Genomic DNA, 27988 nt, shown 5'->3' with positions numbered 1-27988 from the left:
ATGAACTTTAATTATCTTGCCTGCAAAACAGCAAAAATGTCACTTAACTCACTGTATTGTAAAGATTAAATTAGATAATTGCACATAAAATGTTTGGCAAATCACTCAATGCCAACCTTCTCCATTTTAATGTTAAAAAGGTGTTCGCTGAAAACATACCGATTGAAGTTAATATCTGGATAACTAGAATACTCCGATTTCATCTTAGCATTGCGCCGTGGAAACGTGCAGAAGAAAGCATTAGCTAAAAGACTAGCAATCTGTTCCTGTGACATTGTGATGGAATGATTCATCTTCTGTTTCAGGAGCGGTATTGGCTGATAGAGGAAACACAAATACAGACAAGAAGAGCAATAATTAGTTTAGCAATTTCAAAAGCAGAGGCACCAAATTGCATTTGCTAAATTAAGGTAGGAATAATTTCAGGCCACTCTTGAATCCTTAAATCAGCAATAGTGTTGAAGTCAAGAGCAGTTCATCAAGGATGATTGGGAAAATGTACTTGTTTGACAAAGTGCAGATTTCTAATCAATAATAATGATAGTGAGAGAACACAAAACATTACTGGTATTAGTGAAAAACGAGATTCCTTTAGCAAGTAAGAAATAAAAACACATTACACATGTAATGAAAAATTAAAACAAAGGATGGAACAGAAAAATGTAATGTTGAGTTTAGCTACTACTGCATATGCTAAATTTTGTTCTCACTTATATTAAAGATTATTGGACAGAGCAATTTTTCTATTTCAGTCCTAAAGAAAATGATCTAAGGAAAATAATTCAATAAATAAGTCTTTTCCTTCTAATTTTGAATCACACTTCTCATTGACAATTTATAAGACCCAAATCTAATTTTATTAAAGCAATTAATGGAACATGTGTACACAGACTTATTTATGTATAACGGGTAAGAATACAGGCATTTCCTACATAATCATTTCAAGTCAAGGAAGATGCAGGACGTTTCTCCCTCAAGTTTTGTACGTCTGAAATGTCTTCAAGATATACCAAACCCAAACTGACTAACCTTTTATTTTTAGTATATTCCACAGGACCTGAGTATTGTGTTCAGTGAGTTTTATTCTATTTTAAATGTTTAAACTGTATGTTTTTAAAGACATGCTGGGAAAGCCAAAGACCAACTGCCAATTTACATCAGTTGTTAAATTTCAAAATGCTCCAACATAAAATTTAGAGACGCTTTTCCTATTCCCTTTAATAAGACCCACAACTAAGAATCCTGGATATCTACTTTAATTCAAAACAGTCTGCATAGAGAACTGTCCTGATCATATCTCAGGAATCAACACTCAAAACGAAACTGAGGAAAGGCAGGCAAGACAAATCAACTATAACAATTAGCTTTTCTCTAAGTAACAGAAAACATACATCATTGCTAGAATAAGAGTTTGCTAGAAAAAGAAAATGCTAAACTTACAGTTCAACTATTTGCCTTGGGAAAATACAAAAGTAAACAAACAGGAAGTAGCAAGAATTTATTTTCATTAGGGTATCCAAAATTCTCTCCTTTTAGGCCTTAGCAAACACCAGTTCTAAGAAAGAAGCAATAGAGAGCTCATATTGATCCTCATTTTCCTTCCTATACATTTACAGCCCAGCCATGAGTTTAGAAAAGGTGACAAAGTATCAATGGCTTAAAGCACACTGTTCCTTGGTTTTAGTAAGAAATGAGTTTTTAACTACCATTTACCAGGTTATCCACAAAAATGATTTTAGGCTTAATGGACTTTAAACACAAACATTTCTTGTTTCCCAAATAACTAAATAAGTATAATTTAAAATATAATAAGTTATTTTTTCTCCTGGTGAGGAGAAATGCCTGAAAGTTAATACTTGGGGAAAACTAGAGGATGTAAATCTTATCATCGAGTACTCAGACAATAAGACAATGGTTAATATGAATGAAGACCTCTCATCAGAAAGAGAAATTAAGGAAACAATCCCATTCACCCTTGCAACAAAAAGAATAAAATACCTAGGAATAAATCCACCTAAGGAGGTAAAAGACCTGTACTCAGAAAACTATAAGACACTGATGAAAGAAATCAAAGATGACACAAACAGATGGAGAGATATACTGTGTTCTTAGATTGGAAGAATCAGTGTTGTGAAAATGACCATACCGAAAGCAATCTACAGATTCAATGCAATCCCTATCAAATTACCAATGGCAATTTTTACAGAATTTGAACAAAAAAATCTTAAAATTTGTATGGAGACACAAAAGACCCCTAATAGCCAAAGCAATCTTGAGGAAAAAATATGGAGCTGGAGGAATCAGACTCCCTGACTTCAGACTACACTACAAAGCTACAGTAATCAAGACAATATGGTACTGGCACAAAAACAGAAATATAGATCAATGGAACAGGATAGAAAGCCCAGAGGTAAACCCACGCACCTATGGTCAACTAATCTATGACAAAGGAGGCAAGGATATACAATGGAGAAAAGAGGGTCTCTTCAATAAGTGGTGCTAGGAAAACTGGACAGCTACATGTAAAAGAATGAAATTAGAACACTCCCTAACACCATACACAAAAATAAACTCAAAATGGATCCGAGACCTAAATGTAAGACCGGACACTATAAAACTCTTAGAGGAAAACATTGGAAGAACACTCTTTGACATAAATCACAGCAAGATCTTTTTTGATCCACCTCCTAGAGTAATGGAAATAAAAAAAAAAACAAAAAAAACAAATGGGACCTAATGAAACTTCACAGCTTTTGCACAGTAAAGGAAACCATAAACAAGATGAAAAGACAACACTCAGAATGGGAGAAAATATTTGCAAACAAATCAACGGACAAAGGATTATTCTCCAAAATATATAAACAGCTCATGCGGCTCAATATTAAAGAAACAAACAGCCCAATCCCAATCCAAAAATGGGTAGAAGACCTAAATAGACATTTCTCCAAAGAAGACATACAGATGGCCAAGAAGCACATGAAAACCTGCTCAACATCACTAATTATTCGAGAAGTGCAAATCCAAACTACAAGGAGGTATCACCTCACACCAGTCAGAATGGGCATCTTCAGAAAATCTAAAAACGACAAATGCTGGAGAGGGTGTGGAGAAAAGGGAACCCTCTTGTGCTGTTGGTGAGAATGTAAACTGATACAGCCACTATGGAGAACAATATGGAGGTTCCTTAAAAAACCAAAAATAGAATTACCATATGGCCCAGCAATCCCACTACTGGGCATATACCCTGAGAAAACCATAATTCAAAAAGACACATGCACCCCAATGTTCATTGCAGCACTATTTACAATAGTCAGGTCATGGAAGCAACCTAAATGCCCGTTGACAGACGAATGGATAAGATGTGGTAAATATATACAGTGGAATATTAGCCATAAAAAGGAACGAAATTGGGTCATCTGTGGAGATGTGGATGGACCTAGAGACTGTCATACAGAGTGAAGTAAGTCAGAAAGAGGAAAACAAACATCATATATTGATGCGTATATGTGGAATCTAGCAAAATGGCACAGATGAACCAGTTTGCAAGGCAGAAATAGAGACACAGATGTAGCAAACAAACGTAGGGACACCTGGGGGGAAAGGAGTGGGAGGGTGGGATCAATTGGGAGATTGGGGTTGACATATATACACTAATATGTATAAAATAGATAACTAATAAGGACCTGCTGTATAAAAAATTAATTAATTTTAAAAAGCATGAATGAAGATCTTTCAAAAAGTTCATGTCCAAAATTTGTTTCCTTTAATTTTTTTTTTTTTTTTTTTTTGCAGTACACGGGCCTCTCACTGTTGTGGCGTCTCCCGTTGCGGAGTACAGGCTCCGGACGCGCAGGCTCAGCGGCCATGGCTCACGGGCCTAGCCGCTCCGCGGCATGTGGGATCTTCCAGGACCGGGGCACGAACCCGTGTCCCCTGCATCGGCAGATGGACTCTCAACCACTGTGCCACCAGGGAAGCCCCCTTTAATTTAATTTTTATAAATCTAAAATTTACCTTTTAGATTTGGCCTAGAGAACATTAATATGATAAATCATTAAATAATAACATATGCAATTTAACTTGCCAAAGATATATTTCGATAACAAATTGAAATGTTAACTTTCACAGCAGAGTTTTACCTTTTGGTCGAGGGCAGAGGACAAAATTAAAATGTTCTCCCATTAGTACACTAATGGGAGGACAAAGTTGTTTTAAGCCAGGAAAAAGAGATGGGTGCCGTGAATCTGATTTTGGTTCCACCCACTGACTTGTTATAGATTACAAACTTGGGTGCTTTTGAATACACATCTCATTAAGTACAATAGGGAAACCTTCTCTCTAAAGCATGAAGGGAAGAGAAGAGGAGAAAGTGATTCCTATCTAAAGGCTATATTCGGTTAATTATGAACTACAGTGAATTAAAAAAGCATTTAATTAAGCACTATGTTAGACCTGGGGACACAAAGATGATCCCCCTTCAGGGAGAATATAATCTAGGGGAGGAGATATATAAAAACATAAATTACAAAATAATGTGCTACTAAGTATGATTCGAGTGCTACAGGAGTGATAAACTTTGGCTGGGAGAGGTAGGAAAGGCTTCACAAGGGGCAGAACCTAAGAGGTAGTGAGAAATTTTACTACATAAGGAAAAAAGCAAGGAGAAAAAGAGAAAAGAATGAACATGAAACATAAGCAAGCAAATAACTTCCAAAATAAACAAGAAGTTGAGTTTTAAAACATTTTCTCTGCCCAGTAGAAAAACTTATTTCAGACACAATGAATTAATGAGGTGAAATTACAGTTACCTAAAATTGGAAATATCACAGTATAATGCTAACAAATATGGCACACGGAAAAACATTAGTTCTCAACATTTGGACTCAGGCATCCAGACACGGCTTTTGGTTGCTCCAATGACCATGCTTGTGTTTTTTGTGCTGTTCCAATGATAGACTGTAGTGTGTGGGACCATCCTACACATTCAGAAATTGCTCTGCCCCAAATGTCCCTAGGGCCCCTGGGGATCAACAGTGTTAGGAGAAACTTGGCTAGCATCCATGCAGCCAGGGCGCTGGCCCTAGAAATAAATGACAGAGGCGAATTCAAGCTACTGTTGTGAGAAACACAGGAAAAAAATTATGAAGAACAAACCAACAACCTCTTATAATTACATCTACAAATTCTTTGATACTCTCCCCCCTTGAGAGGCAGTCTAATTAGCCTCTCCTTGAGTATGAGCTAGATTTATTGACTAAATTCTAATGCAGAGAAAGAATAGTGAAAGCGATAGTGTGTGCCTTCAGAAACGAGGTCAAAAAGGCACTGGCCTCTTCCTGTCTCTCTCCTTTGGGTGGTTTTTTCTGGGGAAGTTAGCAACCATGTCACGAGGATACCCAATCAGCCTACAGAGAGCCCCACAGCAAGGAACTGAGGCATTCTGCCAGCAGCCATGTGAGTGAGCCAACTGAGAAGTGGCTCCTCCAGCTTCAGTCAAACCTTCAGATGACTGCAGCCCTGGCCAACACCCTGACTGCAACCACAAGAGAGATCCCGAGCCAGAACCAGTCAGCTAAGCGGCTCCCAAATTCCTAACAGAAACTGAGATAATAAATGTTTCCTGTTTTAAACCACTAAATTTTGAGGTAGTTTGTTATGTAGCAATAAATAATACACTCCCACACAAAACAAAATAATACCAGATTCTTTCTTTTATTTTTAAAAGTTAAGAATGTATCATGAACTCATTTGTTATACAATACACTACTTTGGGGGAGAGGGGAGGAAGGAGTAGGTATTAAGCCATTTTGAAGATAAAATGTTCTAAATCCATTAGTATGCTTTGAAATAATAACTATCCTTTTTTGAAAGTCAGAGATTGTTTTAAAAAAAGAGAAAAAGAAGTATGAGTAAGCAAACATCAACACTGTAAACTGAAGCTCAGAAATTGAATGCTGCATTTTTAATGTCCACTCGCAGTGTTCTCTGTAGCCTCTAACCTTTTCCTTAGTATAGCAAAATCATCATACTCTGGCAAAAACTGTTTCCCATCTCTCTGTTTGACCTTGACAATTAAGAGTTTAAACGAAATTCAACTGTGAGTCTCAAGAAAGTTACTGAGGAAGAAGTTATTTCCACCAACCTGGGTGCAAATATTTGGCAGACAGAGTGCAATTTTCACCATATCAGGCAAAATGGACTGATATAAGTGTTGAGCTTCTGCTTCTTCTAGTACCTGAAAACCAATAAAATGTTATCAGTGAATAATAACCAATGAACAAATATTTGTTATTAAATTACATATCTGCTTTATATAGGATCCCATAAGAAGGCGTATTATCAGCATCATTGAACACATGCACAAGTACAACAGGTGAAGTAAGGAACTTACAAATTCATTTCCAAATGTATGTAATTCATCTAAATGCCCTCTGAAAATGAATCGAGTATCCCAAATATGAAATATCTATCATATCACATTCACAACTAAATAAATGCTTGCATACGAAAAACAGTACCTTCTGACCTCGGTTACACCAACTAAAAACTATTAAACCACCAAGAACCCTCTCAGAAGCCCTCAAGCTTTTACAGTCGGTAATTTAAAGAAATCACCATAAAAGCCACCCTAATCATTTCAGAGCATATTATATGTGTCAAATCCAACCTATTGGGTAGTAAACAATGAAGTTCCAGGTGACTTACAATTTCCTTTTCTAGGCACCTTTAGGAAGTTAAAACCACGATTCCCATATCATAATTTGAAGTACAAGAAAGACGACATTCATGGCCTATTTCTGTCTTTTGTAATTTCCCATCTCTTCAATGCTTTAGAAATTACTTTAGGCCATTTAATCCAATTTCTCTCTAAACATCAAAGTATTTCTTTTAAAATACTGAAAATGAAAACACTCTTAATCTAGAGATTCTATATATACAGTCAGGATTAAAGTAAATCATGTATCTATCTGAAATCACATCTGAACTAGATAGATGAGGTCTCAGTTATAATCCAGTCTGATTCTGTCATTATTAAAGAGAAAAGAAAACTGAAGCCAAGGAGGTTACCTGATTATCCTAGACTGGAAATGTCAATTAGCAACTAAATCAGAACTAGAACCCAAGTATTCTGGCCTATACTCCACAGCTCTCCCCACTTCTCTATGTGACCAATGTTTGGGATCGATGAGGATACACTCTTTACAAATATCTATAGATTCCCTTTGCTATCAGGAGCTAAGCTGAAATAAAGGAATATTCATTTGTCTATCTACAGCTGGACACAGAATGTGTATAAATAGAAAAAGTAGCAAGATAATTTACATTCACTCTGGTTTTACAAGAAAGTTCTAACACTAAGAATTTTCTTTATACCAAAGCTCTAAAATCCAAACCTATGCCCACCTCCCTCTTTAAATTAGGAAAATGGGAAAATTGATATTCAGAATGAACAGAAAGATATTTGCAATTCAGAGAGTGTGGGATCCAATTAATCACAGGTATATAAAAAACAAGCAAGTGAAGAACACAAGACAATTATTAATTCTGGGGAAAACAAAAAGTTGTACAAGAGTAGAAAAGGAATCAGATCTCAGATATGAACAGTGTTTTTACCATCCTACTAAAAAACCAGAATACTGATCTAATTGAAATGAATATAATATCTATAGTGGAAACGTGGGGAAACATAAATAAGGCTGCTAGTGGTGACAGGGTTAAGTAAACAATAGCTAAATCCTAATCTTCTATAATGGGAAGTTAACACACTAAATAAATAAATAAATAAAGGCTAAAAGGTTCAAAGCCTCTTCATTATGAGCCTCTTTAATGCTAATAAAAAGAAAAAGTAAATTAAAAAAAATCATACACAGAAGGCATTCTGCTATTTTAGAATTTTATTGTATATATTAAAGATACTTGCTTTCCTGTGCCTGAAAATGCATAAAACATATTAATGTATTTATTTAAGATATTCAAATTCTTCTTATTCATAATTTATCTTTTTGTTTTTTAAAACATTTTATTTTGAAATAATTACAGATTCACAGAAAGCTGCAAAAACAATATATGGAGGTCTGGTTTACCCCTCACCAAGTTTCCCTTAAAGGTTACATTTCAGATTAACCATAACACAATATCAAAACCAGGAAATTAATATTGGTATAGTATGTGTGTATTGTTCTATGCTATTTTTATCACATACATTTGTGTAACCAAAATCAAGATGCAGAAGTGTCCCACTATAACAAAAGTCTCTTTTGTGCTACTAATTTATAGTCACACCCCCCTTCCAACCATCCCTAAGCCCTAGAAAGCACCAATCTGTTTTCCATCTCTGTAATTCTGTTGTTACACAAATGGAATCATATGGTATGTGTCCGTTTAAGATAGACTTTTTTTTCACCCAGTGTAACATCTTTGACATCTATTCAAGTTCATGCATGTATCGACAGTTAATTCCTACTGCTGAGTAGTATTCCATAGTATGAATATACCACAGTTTGTTTAACCATTTACCTACTGAGGGGCATTTTGGTTGTTTCAAGTTTTTGGCTATTACAAACAAAGCTGCCTTTTACTTTCAACCTGCCTATACTGTTATGCCTGAAATAATTTCTTGCAAGCAGCATATAATGTGTCAGGGTTTTTTAATCTACTCTGTAAATCGCTGTCTTTTAATTGGTGAACTTTGACATTTACATTTAATCATTGATAAGTTAGAACATATTCATTTTTAATTTTCTCTTTCTTTTACCTGTTTTCTTTTCCTTCATTCCTATGGGTTACTTGAACATATTTTAGAATTCCATTTTTATTTATCTAAAGTATATTTGAACACCTCTCTTGGAACAGATTTTTTTTAAATTGGCTGCTCTAGGCATTCGTTATATATAACTTATCACTGTTTCCTGGTGTCAACATTTCACATGTTGCAGTAAAGTATAGAAACTTTACCTTTAAGGCTCTTTACCCACCCCCATTATAATTTTAATATTTCTCCACATACATTGAGAACCACATTTGATAGTGTTATAATGTTTGACAATAGTGAAACAGAAAATGTCAAACACTATTTAGAATACTCAAGAAAAGTCTACTATATTTTTACTCTTTCTACTGTTCTTTCTTCTCTCCTGGTGTTCCAAGATTCCATTTTATCATTTCCTTTCTGTTTCAAGAAATTCCTTTAGACATTCTTTTAGGATAGGTCTATTAATGACAAATTCTCTTCCTTTCCTTCATCTGAGAATGTCACCGTTTCTCCTACAGTCCTGAAGGATATTTTCAATGGATATACACTTCTCTGTTGACAGTTCTTTTCTCTTACTCCTTCAAAAATATTTATGTCACTTCTTTCTGGCTTCCATATTTTCTGATGAGAAATCCAACAACATTCAAACTGTTTCTCCCCTATAGGCAATGTGTTATTTCTTTCTGGATGCTTTCAAAATTTTTTTCTTTGCCTTTAGTTTGAGGAAGTTTGACTATGATATGTCTTGGTATGGATTTCTTTGGGTTTATCCTGTAAGAGATTTGCTCAGCTTCTTGATGTCTTCTGTCAAATTTGGGAAATTTTCAGCTATTATTTCTAGTTTTCAGCTGCTATTTTTTGTTGTTGAGTATTTTTTCATCCCTGCCCCTTTTCTCCTCTCCCTCCAGTACTAAAAAGGCATGACTGTTAAATATTTTTAATAGTTCCGTAGGTCCCTACACTTTTATAAATTTTAATGTTTCTTGGATGTAATGTTTGCTTGTTTGACCAATACAACCAGTATAGGAAATTTAGGAATTTAATTCAGATTTTCAAGCCAATATAAACCCTAGAATTATATATACTAGACCATTATGCTATTATTATTTTCTACATTATAAGAAAATCTGAAAGGAAATATATAGTCACTTTTAGACCAAAATTATTAAACCATTCTAACTTTTCTGAGTCACCTCAGAAAACAATGACATAAAAGTCCATTTTCTTTCTGTTGTTCAGACTAATTCCTTTGTTCTTTTTCAAGTTCTCCAATTCTTTCTTCTGTCACCCCCACTCCCCATTGAGCCCATGCATTGCATTAAAAAAAAATCAGGTATTGTATTTTTCATTTCTAAAATTTCCATTTGGTTCTTCTTTATAGCTTCTATTTCTTTGCTGGGACTGTCTATTTTTCATTTGTTTCAAGGAGCTGTAATTGCTTACTGAAGCCTTTTTATGACGGCTGCTTTAAAGCCCTTGTTAGATAATTCTAACATCTGTGTTATCTCAGGGTTGGTATCTATTGATTGTCTTCACATTTCAGTTGAGATTTTCCTGGTTCTTTGTGGAGCGATTTTTTATTGAAACCTGGATTTTATGTTATGAGACTTTGGATCTTATTTAAATCTTGTTTTAGCAGGTCTTCTGTGACACAGGAAGGGAGAGCCGCCTCATTACTACCAGTCAGGAGTGAAAATTCTACTGTCCTTGGTGACTCCCAGGGCAGGGAGGGGGAAAGGCATCTTGATACCTTTGGGTTGGGGGGCGGAGGGGCGGGTGCAGAGGATGAAAGTTCAGGCTCCCCACCAGGCCTCCGCTGATACCACCCAGGTGCCATATTTTTCCAACAGCCCCACAGACCCTAGCTGGTCAGTCTTTTCTCCACCTTTCAGAGTCTTCTTATTCTTTTATAGTGTCCTGGGTTTTCAGCTGTATTTAGTAGGAGGGATAAGGAGAAGTGTCTATCCAAACATTTTTAACCTAAAGACATTTAACCTTAAGTGTCTAAATAGGCTGACAGCTTCTTCTCCTTTGGGTACCTGTCCTTGTCTTTTAAAATTGACATACGAGTAGCTGCTGCCATGCTCTGCTGACCGTCACAAGCTTTAAAATATCACTTATTTATCTGATGAAGCATTATTGCACTGGACTTCTGTCAACGCTTCAGACCTATGTCTAATGTAGCTTTGAAAACACTAAAGAGAAGATATAAAATATCATTTGAGAACATAACCAACCCAACTACCATTTGAGATGGAATGCATAATTTAAAAAACTAGTATAATCTTATGCCCTCTCATATATTATTAGCATCTTTAAGCAAATCTTACCTTTTACAAATTATTTACTATTTATTAATCTGCACAATTTATTAATCTATACAATGCAAACCAAGGCATTAGTATTAAAAAGTTTTAAAAATGTAAATCATTGCTTAACTTCAAGGGAAGAAGAGCCTTAAATAATAAATATTTATTTATAATATATCATATATTATTTATAACGATGATGATGATTATAAGGAAATTAAGCATTTACATGATGATTAAATTCTCCCTGCCCTCTATTGGAGGGTCTGCATAATTATATATGGCAAGTGTTTGTGTGTGTGTGCATGTGTGTACAAACCATCCTTTTATTCTCATCCCAAAAGTTGATTATGTACATGTTTCACTCAGAACTGATACAAAGGTTTTCCAAATTATAATGCTATTTTACCCATTTCCTCTCTTTAGACTATAGAGTTGTTCATCCATTCAACTAACCAGTAAATTTAAGTATCTATTATATGCCAGACACTGTGCCAGGACTGACGACAGAACTGTAAACAATAACAGACATGATCACTGACCTCATGAATCTCAAAGCAGAAAGTCCTATCTATGCTCTTTCTGTGATCCCCTCAATATATCAGCCTTCACCTTAAAGGATAGTAATTATTGCAATTTCATCACAGTGGTCATGGAGAAGCTATCTTTCTTCCTTAGCAGATGGAAGCATTAACAAACTACTAAAATAGAGCAACTTAATTTGTCAAATGTCAAAACATGATGAATGATTTAAATATCTAGAAGTGTACATATAGAAAAGAGATTTTTACTTATTTCTTCTTTCTTACAGTACTTAATCAACTAAAACTAAATCTGTGAACTGTGCTCTAATACTAAAGGCATATTCATGCATGACTAAGTACAATGCCTGGCACACAGACAGTACTAAATAAATAATACTACTGAACTTTGAATGGGGAAGTGAAATCTGTAGCCGGTAAAATCAGAAAACTAATGATATTTTAATAAAGGAGAAAATTTCCATAGATCTACTTCTTCAAAGAATTCATAGGAAACAGCTTTTTAATCAGTCACAAATCAACGAATATAATAAACACTTCAAGTCACTCCATGTTATCTATTGATGTAAACCTAGGTAGATCCTAGTAAAAATTTTAAAAGTTACTAATACACTTCTTTAATAACAAATTTCAAAAAAGTTTATACAAAAGGTCTAGAACATTAAATTTTATGAAACAATTTTTTAATATAAAACATATATCATCCCCAAATCTAAACAGACAAGGTGAAAAACCTCATAGTCCTATGATCCTAAAGTTAATATAACCATTTAAGTGTTTGTTACACTTAGGCATTTGTTTTCCTTCTCACACAGAAAAAAATTACTTAAAATCGCGTTACTCTAACAATTCTGTATAATTTTTTCATTAGACAAAAGAATTTTCCACTTTGTTGTATAGTCTTCATAAACATCACTAGCAACAAAATGTTTTTTAAAAGTCATGTATTTTCACTGTAGCAAATTAACATAAACAAAAAGAAAATAATCACCACCCACAAACCCACTATCAATATATATACCGTTAACATTTTGGCATATATCCTTCCAGTCTGTATTTTGTTTTCATTTACATAGTGGACATTTTCCCATGTAAATAAATATAATCCTATATCACCATTTTCAATAGCTGAGTATTATTAACAATTTGGACACACCATACCTTATTTCCCTACCTAATTCTGTTATGATAGATTTACAGGTTGTTGCCAATTTTCCACTCTTAAAATTACCATTGCAATGAATATCCTTGTACATACATCTTTCTGCAACTATTTGAATATCTCTATAAGTGAAAGTGCTATATCAAAAAGCATAGGCTTTTTTTTTTAAGGTTTTTAATACATGCTGTCTAATCACCTTCCAGAAAGGTTCTATCAATTTATATTCTGGTGCTATATATGAAAGTACTCAACTCCATACCTTACTAATACTGTGAATTCTCATATTCTTGTTTTATACACAATTTGATAGACTAAATTGACACCACTATTATTTTATGTTTATTTAATTACTAATGACGTTGAACTTTTTATCCCCAGGTATACAAACTCCTCTGTGATGAGCCTTAACCCTTCTTTTCTATTAATTTTTAAGTAATACATGGATCCATTCTTGCCTTAAAAATGTCAAACCATTCAGATGAAGTCAAAGCTCTTCTTAACCACAAATCCCCAATTCCAAACTACTTCTCAGACAAACAGATGCTTGTCTCCTTCCCAAACTACTTCTAAGCATTTCTACAGATGTGCATACAGAAATTTAGCTTTCTGTTACATTAATTTTTAAACTAAATGGTATATTATATTTTTTTGCAACTTGTTTTTTGCCTTAAGAGAAAGCCTTAGAAGTCTTTCCACGTAAACAGAATGATAAATGCTATACAGTATTTTCCACAGTATGGATATACAATTTTAACCATTCCTTATTGATGGCAATTAACTTTCCCAGCATTATGAAAAATTTCAGAAATACAGCAAAGCTAAAATAACTATACACTGAACACCCATAAACTCAAAGTTTCTACAGTTAACATTTTACTCTATTTATTTTTGTCACATATCTATCCATCCATCAATCCATTTTTTTAATGCATTTTGAAGTAAGTTGGGGGCATCAGTACATTTCACCCTGACCACTTCAGCCTCCATATAAATATAATTTAACATTTGTTTACAGGTCTTTTCATTTTGAGGTAAAATTTACATTCAATGAAATGAACTAACCCTAAGTGTACCATTCAATGACATTTTACAAATGCATACACCTGCATAAGCTAAATCCCTATCAAGATACAGGATATTATTATACTATCACCCTAGAAGGTTCCCTCATGCCCCTTCCCAGGCAACTTTCCCACATCTGAGAGACTACCACTGTTCTAAATTTCCTTCTACCATAGATTAGTTTTGTCTCTTGTAAAACTTCATATAATGGAAACAGGTGACATGTATTGTATTGTGTAAGGCTTTTTTTTTTCCCCCTCAGCACTGTGCTTTTGAGATGCATCTATGTTGTGTGTATCAGTGATTTTGTTCCCTTCTATTATTTTATTCTATTGTATAATTATACCACAATTTGTTTATTCATTCTCTTGTTGACAGACAACTGCACTATTTCCAGGATTTGGCTATTATAAGTAAAGCTGCTATAAACATTCTTCTATAAACACAGGATTTTTTTGTGTACACATATATTAATTTCTCTTGGGTAGGTTTAGAAAGGAAATGAAATGCATAGGTCATAGAGCAGGTATATGTTTAGTTTTCTAAAGAACTGTGAGACCTTTTTCCAACGTGGTAGTACCATTTTACAAACCCAACAACAAAGTATGAGAGTTCCAGTTGCTCCACATCTCCAGCTACATCTATTCATTTTAGTTTTAGCCCTTCTAGTGCCTGTGCACTAATACCTCATTCTAGTTTTAACTGGCATTTCCCCAATGACCAATGACACTGAGCATTTTTTAATGTGCTAATTGGTCATTTGTATAACTTTCTTTGTGACCTGTCTTTTAAACTCTTTTGTTTAATTTTTTTTAACGGGGTGGTTTGTCTTCTTATTTTTAAATTGAGTTCTTTATATACTCTAAACATAAATCCTTTGTCAGATAAATATATATGCTTTGCAAATATTTTCTCCTTGTCTTTAGCTTGTCTATTCATTTTCTTAATGTCTTTTGATAAGTATTTATTAATTTTTTTCTTTTATGCTTAATGCTTTCTGTGTCCTAAGAAATCTTTGTCTATCCCTAAGTCACAAAGATGCTTTCTTCTAGAATCTTTATGGTTTTAGCTTTTGCATTTAGTTATTTTCTATGTATGCTGTATACAAAGAGTTGAAGTTCATTTTTTTTCCCCATAAAGAAACCCAGTTTTCCCAGCACCGTTTGTTGAAAGATGCTTCTTTCCCCCATCGATTGCTTTGGCAACTGTTGAAAATCAAATGATTGTATAAGTATGGGTCTATTTCTGGGTTTTATGGGTTTTCCAGTGATCAATTTGATTCTTATGCCAGGACCACACTATATTAGTTTCCTTGGGCTGCGGTAACTATCACAAACTGGGTGGCTTAGAAAAACAAAGATTCATTCTCTCACAATTCTGGAGGCTAGAATTCTGAAACCAAGGTGCTAACAGAGTCATGTTCCCTCTGAAGGCTCTCAGAAAGAATTCTTCCTTGCCTCTCCCAAGCTTCTGGTGCCTATGGGCAATCCTTGGAATTCCTTGGCTTTCAGAAGCTTTCAACAAATAGTGGCTACTATTATGGTGATGATGCATATTGTACCCTCTGCCTTGTTTAACCTTTTACTACAGTTAAACCACTAATTATGTGTCAAGACTAAGTTCACATCTCCTAGGGAAGCCTCCCTTGACTTTCCTAATTCCTTCTTCCTCATGTGACTCTATTTCACATGCACATACCTGTAGTACAGCACTTATAATGGTTTATTATAATTATTTATTTACATGTTCTTCTCCTCTCCTTCTCTAATCTGTGACACTGCAAAAGCAAGGACTGTATTTTATACATCTTGTATTCTAGTACCAAGCATAATATTTAGTACTCATTATTATTTGCTGAATAGAGTTGATGAAAATTTTAAAATTACATTTTATCCTGCAAGCATCCCTGCAAAACAGAAAGCAGAAGGACATCTGGAGAAACTGAAGCTCAAAGAAGGTAAAGCCAATTTCCCACATTCAAACTTAATGGCATACATCGGGACTAGATGCCAGGACTTTTCTTCCCAGGTTCACAAGGAAGGGTATTTTAGAGAATGGAGCACTTGGCCAAGAAACTGGAATGGAATAATAAGGATAATTTGAACTCTGTTTACCTTACAGAGTTAGGAACACTCAGCTATAACCGTGTTTTATGAATTCTAAAGCCCCATATATAAATGCAAAGTATTATTATCTACTGGGCCAGTAATTTATGACCTTTCTGGAGCCTCCTCTTTCTTTCAACACCCCCCATATCAATTAACTGCCAGTCCTACTGATTGACCCAGTAGGGCGTCACATATTCATTACCTCCTCTTAATCACTACTAAACTACCCTGACTCAGCCCCTCATCCAGTCTCACCAAGATTACTACAGTAATCTAACTGTTGCCCTGCCCACCTTCAGTTTTAGCCCAAGTACACCCTGAGTGTGTCCCTGTTCCACTTGAAAGCTTTCAATGGCTTTTCCTTGCCTTTTCAGTACAGCACAAATCCTTCAATTAATAACCAAGCTATCTGGCCCTAGATGCTTATCTAGTCTTATTTAATGCTCTCTCTGTCTCTCAAACTACCTTCTGTGCATTTTACATACTAGACATTTCAGCAATTTACTCTGCTCTAGCACGTATCTGTGCTTCCACAAAGACAATCTGTGCTACGCCCGGAATATCTTTCCTACTCTAAAACTTACCTAACCTTTTAATGTCTTAAACAATACACTGCTTCAAAGTCTATCCAAATGGGCTCACCAGCTAGAAGGTAACTCTTCCTTCCTCTTATAATTTTTTTTTTTTTTGCAGTATGCGGGCCTCTCACTGTTGTGGCCTCTCCTGTTGCAGAGCACAGGCCCCGGACGCGCAGGCTCAGCGGCCATGGCTCACGGGCCTAGCCACTCCGCGGTACGTGGGATCCTCCCGGACCGGGGCAGGAACCCGTGTCCCCTGCATCGGCAGGCGGACTCTCAACCACTGCGCCACCAGGGAAGCCCTCTTCCTCTTATAATTTAATTGTCTGTTTTTTCACAAGACATTTAAGACTTCCTGCTTTATGTTGTAGTTATTTATGGACATGCATTCTAGAGTTTACTAGAAGTTCCTTTCATACAAGATTGACATTGATTCACTATGCTAGAACATACTCATATGTAATGTTCTCAATAAAAATATTTGTTAAATTAACTGACACTTTCTACCACAGCTAGGTAATTTTACCAAGCTCTCCCTCTTCCTTCTCTCTACTGCCTATCAGAATCTCCCTGGACAGGTTTTTGATTTTTTTTTTTTAGTAAATTAAACTGTATATGAACTGAGTTTTCTATAATACACCTAAAAAAATTACTGGAACTACCTCCAGAGCTTCCCAAGTTCGAGAGACAGGTTCATATTACAAAGATTAAAAAGAAAGAACATAAGTCAGAATTATTAAGATCTTTCAGATCCACCTCTTCTTCAGACATGTTTTTAGACTACAAAAATTAAACATTAGAGGAAAAAAATAATTATAGCGCTAAGTTATGTAAGGATAAAAAAATCAACTGGAGAAGGTGAATGTTTCTAACATTTACTTGTGCACGATTCAGGCTGACACTTTGAAGAGAAGAATGTGACAGCTTACAAGAAAACAAACTCACTCATTCCCCTTAATTTCTGAAAGCTCATGCAAGTCTGACAAGCCAACCACAGGGTGATCTCTCATGTGTATCACCCATGACAATTATGGCTTTAATAAAAATGTTCTCCAAATTTTAATGAAGTCCAATTGATTTTCAGGAAATAGCCAGTCTAATATTTTCATATTTAAGAAGGCACATTTCACAAATTAGTGAGCTAATTTCTGGACTTAAATAAGACTTCCAAAAATTTTATATTACGGCAACAAAAGAGGTACAAAATGAATATGGTGGTGAGGGCAAGGTGATGTGCTGAGAAGCCACCTTGTCTCTCTATTGTCCCTTGGTTTGGTTTTCTCTTCAAACAGCTATTAAGAGCTTCCTAAGTAATTTTCAAAATGCTATGACTCAAACCTGAGAAGCACTGATAAAGATCACTACTCATTATAAGCATTTGAAATGATCTGTTTTAAGGATAATACAAAAGATCCTTTGAAGTATTTGCCCTGTAACTTACACTAGAAATAATCTGTATTTGTCATTAAATTAACAGTTGTTTAATACGGGATAAATCAGGTTTCTATACACTTGCTTTTTCTCCCCATCAATGGGTGCCAGCAGGAGTAAAAGAGTGCCAAGCATTAGAATCTCCTTTTATTCTTTTCTTCCCCCCCCACCCCAACCCCGGGGAATGAAGGATTTATTATTACTTGCAGCAAGTAAGGAGAACATCGGGATCTTTCCCAAAGCAGTGTCTCTAGAATCAAAGAGATTCTTAACCTCCAATCCCATAGCCAAACTCTTATTAGCCAGTAAAGGGAAGAGGAAGTAAGGATGAAGTGAGAAAGAGCCCTTCGGCAGGTCACCTCAACTCCACTTCCACTCTCCCAATCCTTGTTCGGTTTCTCAGGACAGAACTATGAACTAGTTTCTCACTTCAGGAAACAAGCCATTAGTGGCTTAAAATTCACAGACTTTTGTAGATGGGTGTGGAAATTTCACCATCATATACTCCAAAACCCAAAAAAGTGACAACTAATTTGGGAACACAATCACTTTAGGAAGAACACCATCATCCAGTTCTTGAAACAAAATACGCCTCTAATCAAAACCAGTCACACTATTTCCTATACAAATTTCATTAGATTAAACATGAAGAACAAAATTGTGTAGGTTTATGACACATGAAGGAAGCTCTTCTCTAAACAGTAATCATTATCTTTTTTCATGCTAATAATAAAATGCACAAATTATTTTTGCCTTAGAAGGATAAAACATAATAACACACCCTCATTATCCTCTGTCTCCTAGAAGAATTTACTTCTCAATACCGTTATGGTAAATGATTATTCTTTAGGGAATGATCTCAGACTAGCAGAAGATGCTCTGATAGGTCTTTCTCATCTCTCACTCCTATTACTGTATGACTACATGGCCATAACTATCAATCACTCTAGCAAACAGCACCAAACCACAATGCTATTACACACAAGCCAACAGATATTTTCAATACCATATAGTCACACTATTATCCATCTTTTATAGACAGGCAATCAAACTCAGCATGACAAGATTTCAGAGAAATAGTTAATGGTTAATGGAAGTTTTCTAGTCCTCGAAGCAAAATGGACTTAATTTGTCTAAGAAATAAAAGTGAACAATAACTTCATTCTTTTACTATAGTTAACAGTTTTAAATTTAATAAAAATATTTTTGAACTGTAAGAAATACTTTAAAATTACTTATTTTTACTTTTACCTAATTTTTAAGATAGTTCAATGACAGCTTCTCGCACTCACACCACTAGGAAAGTAATTTGCCATGCGAATCAAGTAATGTGCATACCTACATATTATAATGCTTAATTCTTAATTTAATTCTTAAATTATCCAGTATGAATAGTCAATATTATAGTCCAAACTTCACTCTTATTTTTTCCCTTTATTTATTTATTTTTTATTAGTTTCTGCTTTATAACAAAGTGAATCAGTCATACATATACATCTGTTCCCACATCCCTTCCCTCATGTATCTCCCTCCCTCCCACCCTCCCCATCCCACCCCTCCAGGCGGTCACAAAGCACAGAGCTGATCTCCCTGTGCTCTGCGGCTGCTTCCCACTATCTATCTACCTTACGTTTGGTAGTGTATGTATGTCCATGCCTCTCTTTCGCTTTGTCACAGCTTACCCTTCCCCCTCCCCATATCCTCAAGTCCATTCTCAAGTAGGTCTGTGTCTTTATTCCCGTTTTACCCCTAGGTTCTTCATGACATTTTTTAAAATTCCATATATATGCAAACTTCACTCTTATTAATAAGGCTGAAACAAACATATTTCCCAAAGGTTTGAGGGCACCCCCTGGTGGCAGACTTTTGGGAGGGGAAAAAAAACCCCACAAATACCATTACAATGAAAATATCTTTTAAAGAAATTGACCAAGTTCTACTTAGCAACTCAATTATTACAGGTAACATCCAATCTAGAAAAAATTCAAAATGTGATCAAAGAATGTTGGGAAATCTCTGAAGTTCCCTGTGAGGAGATCTGACCAGTAGCAGCTCCTAGGTAGCAGGACTAGCAAGTTGTCTGATGCAGAAGAAACCTTAGAGATGATCTCGTCCAGGGCAGAACAGAACTTTCTACACTGTCCAAGACGGTAGACACCTGCCACATGTGTTGACTGAGCATGTGAAATGTGGCCTGTGTGACTGAGCAACTGCATTTCAACTTTTATTTCATTTTAATTAATTTCCATGTAAATAGCCACATATCGCTATTGGCTTATTGTCTAGACAACACAAATCTAGTCCTACTCTTTACTCCACTCCAATGAAATAGAAATAGTCACCAGAGCAATCCAAGGAAGAGCCAAAGGTTCCCAGACACATGTACAGCTGAATGGTGCAAATACATATAATTAGACCTGCACCATTTTGTTTGGGGATTCTTAAATGCACCTAATTTTATTCCATTGCATTGGATTACTTTTTGGTAACTGCAATTCATTTGAAAATACAGATGAGTTTGAAAATGGTAAAATATCCCTTTTGAAATAATTTTTGGCTTTATAGCCTATAAAAACTGAAGACATGTGACGACTGGTACACCATTTAGCTACATCAAATAAAACGGATTACGAGCTCAGGTTCAATCTATCCTCTGGGGCATTCATTCTTTTCTCACATACAGAGAATAAAAAGGTAAAGGAGCCCCTGAACTGTGAATTAGCTAAGCTCAGGAATCCAAGAAAGAGAACAGCCCAATTGATCCAGCCTCTACTTTATACTTAACTCAAGTTAGGCATATTGTTAGTAGTATGTTGACATTCAGTTCAAGCATATATTGAGTGTCCACTTTGCCCAGGATGTCATATTGAGCACTGTGAGGAATAAACACAAAGGTAAACAACGCAAAACAAGGTCTCTGTCCTCCAGAAACTTACTACTTTTTAGGGTAAAAATGCCATATAAACAGACATAAGGGTTATGTGTACATGACTCATCTTTTCTACCAACTGCCAATCTCAAATGGTCAACTGTCACTTTACACAAATAATTCCTAAATCTTTCAGTAAGAGACTGTGGCTTAAGACCCACATTTCTGTGTGCTGATCTACTCTCCTTAAGTATACTGAAGTTAGTTCAAGAAATACTTACTGAGCACCAGCCATAAGCTAGAAAACACTAAGATGCCCTGGAGAGGTTCAGCCTCATGAAGGATGCAGACATTTTATAGAAAGATCATGCATTATGTGGCAAGTGCATGGAGGCAGGCACAGGTACTATTGTGAGCACAGAGTGGAGTCTTTAGTAGAGGCTGGGAGGACAGAAAAGAGTTCCCAGAGGAGATAAAGACTGAGCTAAGTCTGGAAGGATGGATTAAGAACAAGCCAACAGCATGCCAGAGAACCATAAGGAATTCAGTCATTAGAGTATCAGGTGTGGAGAAGCTCAGTATCAAGAAGTGATGCTGGAGAAATGGGTAGAGGCAAGGCCAGGGAATACCATAAACATCATCCAATAGAACTGAAAATAGATGAGGTGCCACATAGGGTTTGAAGATATATGCTTCAGATAGCTCACTGTGGGTGAGCAGCATGAAGGATGGATTTGAAGGGAGTGCCACTGAACATGGGGGTCAGCTGGATGACTGCTGCAATATACCATCTGAGTCATGATGACAGCATGGATTAGACAAGTATAACAGAAATAGAGGTGAGCCTCAAGAAGTGTTTAGGAAGTAAAATTATTATGTCTTAATATAAGAAGCTGACAGAGAGAAGGAGCTTAAGATAAAGATTTGAGTGTGCCCAACATTAAGTGGTATTTAAAGCTCCTGGCACTATGTTAAGTGCCAAGGAGTAACTAGATTTAAAAGGTAGACTACAGTTGACCCTTGAACAACACAGGAGTTAGAGGCACCGACCCTCCGCACAGCCGAAAACCTGCATATAATTTATACTTGGCCCTGTGTATCCACGGTTCCCCCATATCCATGGTTCTGGAATAGTACCTGTCCCTCAACTTTTTACCTTGCCTGAAGGAGTTTTTCCTCTTGGCAATTCTTCCTTCTCAAGTAGAACCTGTTAGAATGAAGAGGAGGAGCTGTTATTCTCCTCAGCCCCCACCGCTAATTCCTTCAGATTCAACGAACTGTGGATCGCCCAGCACTGTAGTACTTACTATTGAAAAAAACACACATATCAGTGGACCCATGCAGTTCAAACCCATGTTGTTCAAGGGTCAAATGTGCAGGTACCAGGCTGGGCAGGAAAAGATAGGAAGGCAGGAAAAAGCCAATAGATTACAACTGTTTTGCAAGGTGTGTTCCATGGGACATTAGCTATGAGGGGAATCATAAGCCATTACACAGAAGGGGGCTTTGTTTATAAATAAGTTTGGGGAAAATGTTTAGTTAACCAAAACTAAACAGATTTCTTCACTATAAGACTCCTCAGAACTATTCCCAGTAGGAGGACATAACGTGTAGCAAACTAACTTGACCATTCAACCCTTTATTTAAAAGTATTAGAACAACACAACCTGGAAAACAGTGGCCCAAAAGAAAAGGGATGGAAGCAGTAGCCTTAAAAATAGAAAGTGCTATAGGAATAAGTGAGTAGAAAACTAGGAGGCTATGGTAGGAAAGAAATGCAGAACTAATGATGTTAGAGAAGGAACTGGCCCAGGGCATAACCAGATCCAATTTGTGATCATAATACAGTAGAGAGTTTCACATACAGGTTTGAGTCAGACTAGTTCATAGGTCATCAACATGATTACCAACCGAACAAAGGCTGTTGGATGTTGGTAGGTAACCTCCCTAAGTCAGTGCTTTTAATGATGCCAGATCTAGGGCCATAGGCCACTAAAGCCACCTTTTTTAAAGAGGATTTTTCCCAGGCTCCTCTTCTTTCTACTTATAATTCAAATCTTTGACCTTTTCAGGCCTCCCTAGATTGAGTTAATTGGTTTCTAGGACCATTCTGTCCCTTAACTGAATCATTTCCAGCTGATCTAATGTCTGGGCAGTAGGTTTGACTGACTCAGTTCCTCTCTAGGTGCTAAATCAAAGGCTAGCTCTGATGGCATGCACCACAGGGCACAGATAAGAGGAGACCCACCTCAGCCCAGCTCTACAGGTATTCGCCTGGGTTTTCACAGATCTAGGTCATGGCCAAATGATTCAACAATGGACAGGAATCAGCAGTGGGGGCTGAGGAGAAAAACAACTCCTCCTCTTCATTCCAGCAAGTTCTACTTGAGAAGGAAAAACTGCCAATAGGAAAAGCTCCTTTAGCCAAGGTAAAAAGTTGAGGAACAGGCACTCTTCAAGGAGAGGTTTGAGAAAGATGGTACAGTAGAGCACTTCTCAAACTTTCACATCTATCAGAATTAGCTAGGGGATTGTTAAAGCAAAGATGGCTGGGCCTCACCCCCTGAGTTTCTAATTTGCAAGGTTCAGGGTAGGGCAGGAGAATTTATATTCCTAACAAGTTCCCAGGTGATACTGCTGGTTCAGGGACCAAACCTCGAAAACCACTGCAGAGGAGCAGGGTTTCCTGATCTAGGCACTACTGACCTTTTGGGTTGCATAATTCTTTGTTACCGGGAGTGTCATCCTGTTCACTGTAGGATGTTTAGTGGCATCCATGCCCTCTACCCACCAGAAGCCAGCAGCACCTCCCCCCAGCTGTGAGAATGAAAAATGTCTCCAGACCTTGCCAAAGGTCCCCTGGGAAGCAGAATAACTCACAGATGAGAACTACCACAACAGATTATAGTCGTTCAGAGCTAAGACTCTGGAGTGAGTGGCACCTGGGTTGAAATCCTGCCTTCATCACTTGAACAAATTACTTAAACTCTCTAAGCCTTGAATTTTTAGTTGTTCATTTGTAAAATACAGTGTCTATATAATGGGGTATTTGTGAGAATCAAATGAGATAAAATATTCTGCTTACACTGTACTTAGTACATAGGAAAGCTGTCAATAATAAGCACCACCACTGTCTCTACCACAGATAACCAAGTAGGATGTCTCATCAAACACTCAGGAGATTATCTACGAGGTGAACTTTGTAGAAGGGGTAAGTCCAGGAGGAGACAGGGTTAAGCCTGGAATGGATAAGGGTTTGCATGTGACGTGAAGATAAAATGGTCTGCAGCTTAAGCAGTCAGCTTAAGGAAAAAGGAAAGGGTTATAAAGGGAGCCAAAAGTCAACCATGGGGAAAGAGGCTATTTATATGGCTGCTCAACCCAGTGTACTGTGACAGTAAGTACTTTTAAATTCCACTCCCAATGGAAGAAGATGCTCTGGTTCTATAGATAGAATGTTTTGTCCCCCCAAAATTCGTACGCTGAAACCTATTCCTCCAATGTGGTAGTATTTGGAGGTGGGGCGGGGCCTTGGGGTGATTAGGTTATGAAGGTGAGGCCATCTTAAATGGGATTGAGTGCCCTTATAAAAGAGACCTCAGAGAGCTTTCTTGCTCCTTCTACCTTGTGAGGACCCAGCAAGAAGACAGCCATCTATGAATCAGGAAGCAGGTCCTCACCAGACACTGAATCTGCCAACACCTTGATCTTGAACTTGCCAGCATCCAGAAATGTGAGAAATAAATCAACCACCCAGTCTATTCTGTTAAAACAGCCTGAATGGATTAAGACACCTTGTTTATATCTGAGCTGGGCTTCCCAGGGCTAAGGCAGATTAGACCAATAGCATAGCTTGGGAGTGCATTTGAAAATATTCCATATTTCACTATGCTGGAAATGGTTCTTCTTGCAGAAAATGTTTTTGTAGTGCTTTTCATGTAATCCAAGAGCAACTGAGGCAACAAGGTACCATGCCACTCAGCTTCCTAAAAACTTCTTTAACACTGTAAAGAATAATTGCTCAGACAGCTTAGAATCTGACTGCCCTGTGCAGTTAATCATTACTTGTCATTACCATAGCAATAAATCATGGATAAGTATTTTTCACAGTTAGTACCAAAAGTAAAATGTGGAAAGAGCTATTGGCTCAGTCCTCTAAGATGCAGCCACCACGCGGCTACCATGGCACTAATGGTGTACCACTCCCCGCATCACGAGGACAATGGACCTATTCAATGGACCTATTTAGTCTTTACTACCGAGTTTACTGCACTGTTTATACAGGCTACACATGGCAACAGTATATAAATTTGAAAAACAGATTTATATTGTTTTTATTTCCTCTTACTATTTTTATCTTCAGGTAATATATACTACGAAAATCCTTCTAGTGTTAAATATGAGATCTTACATGTGGTTAAAAGTGTTACGAGGAGCTTCACCAAAAGGAATACAGAATTTATTTTTAATGACTAGGAGTATAAGATGAGTAAATAACCTGAGAAGTAATCTAACAGGAGTTATAAATCAAGGCATGGTGTCGAATTGCATTAAAAAAAAGAAAACAGCTCAGAGCTAGTTGATAGAGATATAAATCACAGGAGAGATTAGAACATGAAATTATTATCACCCCTCCAACAGAGTAGATTTCTAGATAATGAAATCAATGACACAGCAACATTTAAAAGTAATGGCTTCCATAGCTATTTGAACAGAGTAGGTAGGGTTGCAGTTACAGGACATTAATATACTAGATTAATTTCATTATTAGAATACAGGAGGAATTCTACTAAATAAATTTTCACTTTTGGATGTCTATAATTTCCATCCTCCTTGTCCTCCACACACATAAATACAACACAGTGTTTCACAAACACATAATAACAACTCTAATTTCATCAATGATCTAGTGCATAGAGGGCTCAACTAAAACTAATTATCCATTATACCTCAGCAAGTTTATAAAGCAAGGTGCCTAGTTCCAATTGGAGCAATTAATTCTATGAGAGGTGCACTATTTAAAATAAATCATGAATGAGACCCTCAACATATGCTCCAACCCAAAGGATACATTAACCAAACCAAGGAGGAAGTCCACATACTTCATACAAATCTAAAATTTAATATTTTGCTGACTCTGATTAGCTTTCTTTTGGCTCCTACAGTTCTCATGAATTAAATCAAGTCAAGATGTAAAAGTAATGCAGACCTTGTTGATTCTAGAGACTGTGAGTCACTAAGGGAAGAAATCCAAAAAGGTTAAATTTCCACTGAACTCCACATCAGAGGTTCAAAAGCTAGAGGAATAAAGGCATTAGCTGTAGTCCAGTGAAACATTCAAGGCTGCTTTCATTTGAATAGGAATTTATTACAGGCTCTTTATGACAAAAATAACAAGGATACTTTAAATCTTTTAAGTTTTGAAAAAAGGTCCAGAAATAGATTCGTTATGAAGAATTCCACTCGGAACTGGAAGCTAAGGAGTAATGTGTTTATATACATTCAGAAACTTACTTCTGCACTATTAAAAAAAAAAAGGCTATTGTGAAAGCCCACAATTTTTACTGGTTATTGGTTAATGACATTTGTTCTGATTTGAAACAGTGGTTAACAACATGTTGCCTTACCTCAACTTTTCCAAAATTAGTCTAAAAAACACTAATGTTCCATGAAACGTTTATAGAGATTGTGGTTGGGGGGGATGGGGGTAGGGGTGAGGGAATGGAGAGAGAAAAAAGAAAAAAATCCTCTAATATTTTTGTTCTAAAATTTTTTTCTTATATATATGTGTATATATATATTTTTTGGCTGCATTGGGTCTTCGTTGCTGTGCATGGGCCTTCTCTAGTTGCTGCAAACAGGGGCTACTCTTCGTTGTGGTGTGCGGGCTTCTTCTGTGGTGCGCAAGGACTTCAGTAGCTGTGGCACGTGGCTCAGTAGTTGTGGCTTGCCTGCTCTAAAGCACAGGCTCAGTAGTTGTGGCGCACGGGCTTAGTTGCTCCGTGGCATGTGGGATCTTCCTGGACCAGGGACTGAACCCGTGTCCCCTGCATTGGCAGGCGGATTCTTAACCACTGTGGTTAAGAGCACCTAGAGCCTGTACACCTAGAGCCCATGCTACGCAACAAGAGAAGCTACTGCAGTGAGAAGCCAGTGCACCGCAGCAAAGAGTAGCCCCCGCTCACCTCAACTAGAGAAAAGCCCAGATACAGCAACGAAAACCTACTGCAGCCAAAAATAAATTAAAAAAAATATTTTAACATACAAAAAAGTACTAAGTACATTCGATATAGTTATTATTAGATAAGCTGCCCATAATAGTATGGCACGCACCAGGAGGCCAGGAAGTCTGAAAGACACCACTTACGTATGAATGCACATATGATGCCCAAGTGATGCATAAACATACAACTATTGCGTTTTACGCTATTTAATGACAGGTGACTTACACTATGATTTCTGCCTAATAATTTCAATATATTATATTTAAACTTTTTATCCCATAATAAAGATATGAGTCAAAACAATTCCTTCTAGCCATTACTTTATATACACGAGATAACTTTCTTGGTAATCTATTTTAATACAAGCTTATACTTGTTTTCCCTGAGTTTCTACTGTTGTTCTGTCAATAATGATAATTTTTAAGGTTTCTCATGGTCACATGAGTTCAAAAATGTCATTTTAGTTAAACATGGCTATAACAGCACACGTCTCAATTTCTGGGACAAAGAATTCTGATAAACCTGTTTTTTAAAGGTAAAACTACACAAAAAGAACTCTGAAGGAAAAGATGACTTAGCATAATAGTTTGCTCCACTTAGTGCACATCCTTCAAAACTCAATACGACACCTATTTACCTTTTAAAATTAAGTACTACATAAGCAAGAATGCAAGTTCATTATGGATAGATTTACACATCCTCATTTACAGGAAAAGAGGCTTTACACAACCTTCCTCTGACAAGTCACAGGACACGAGCAGACAGGACAATACATACTCAATATTTTAATAACTACAGCAAAGGCAAAAGATGCACAATTACTGAGTTGCCATAAAGAATTTACTGTGTACGTATGACTTGAGGTATAAACTTCATGTAGTGGCTTCCAAAGAGGAATATATTTCTAGCCTAACCACAACAACAAAACCTTTGAACTTTAAAGTTTAAATT

At 36.5% G+C, this 27988-nt stretch overlaps 1 protein-coding gene across 3 annotated transcripts in view; it reads right to left on the bottom strand.

Moving 5' to 3' along the window:
* The window catches only part of PARG (poly(ADP-ribose) glycohydrolase), a 114278-nt gene that overhangs the window by 59297 nt on the left and 26993 nt on the right, over window positions 1-27988 (bottom strand). For all 3 annotated transcript variants that reach the window (XM_060103111.1, XM_060103120.1, XM_060103129.1), the window contains exons 8-9: window positions 6143-6235; window positions 160-317 (exon numbers count right to left, since the gene is read on the bottom strand). In XM_060103111.1, the coding sequence (XP_059959094.1) occupies window positions 160-317; window positions 6143-6235 (251 nt within the window). The remainder of the gene's footprint in view (window positions 1-159; window positions 318-6142; window positions 6236-27988) is intronic.

The sequence above is a fragment of the Mesoplodon densirostris genome, chromosome 1, assembly GCF_025265405.1.
Source record: "Mesoplodon densirostris isolate mMesDen1 chromosome 1, mMesDen1 primary haplotype, whole genome shotgun sequence".
In the NCBI taxonomy this organism is placed as follows: Eukaryota; Metazoa; Chordata; class Mammalia; order Artiodactyla; family Ziphiidae; genus Mesoplodon; species Mesoplodon densirostris.
The sequence above is the reverse complement of the archived record's forward strand: the minus strand, read 5'-3'. Positions and strand labels throughout refer to the sequence as shown.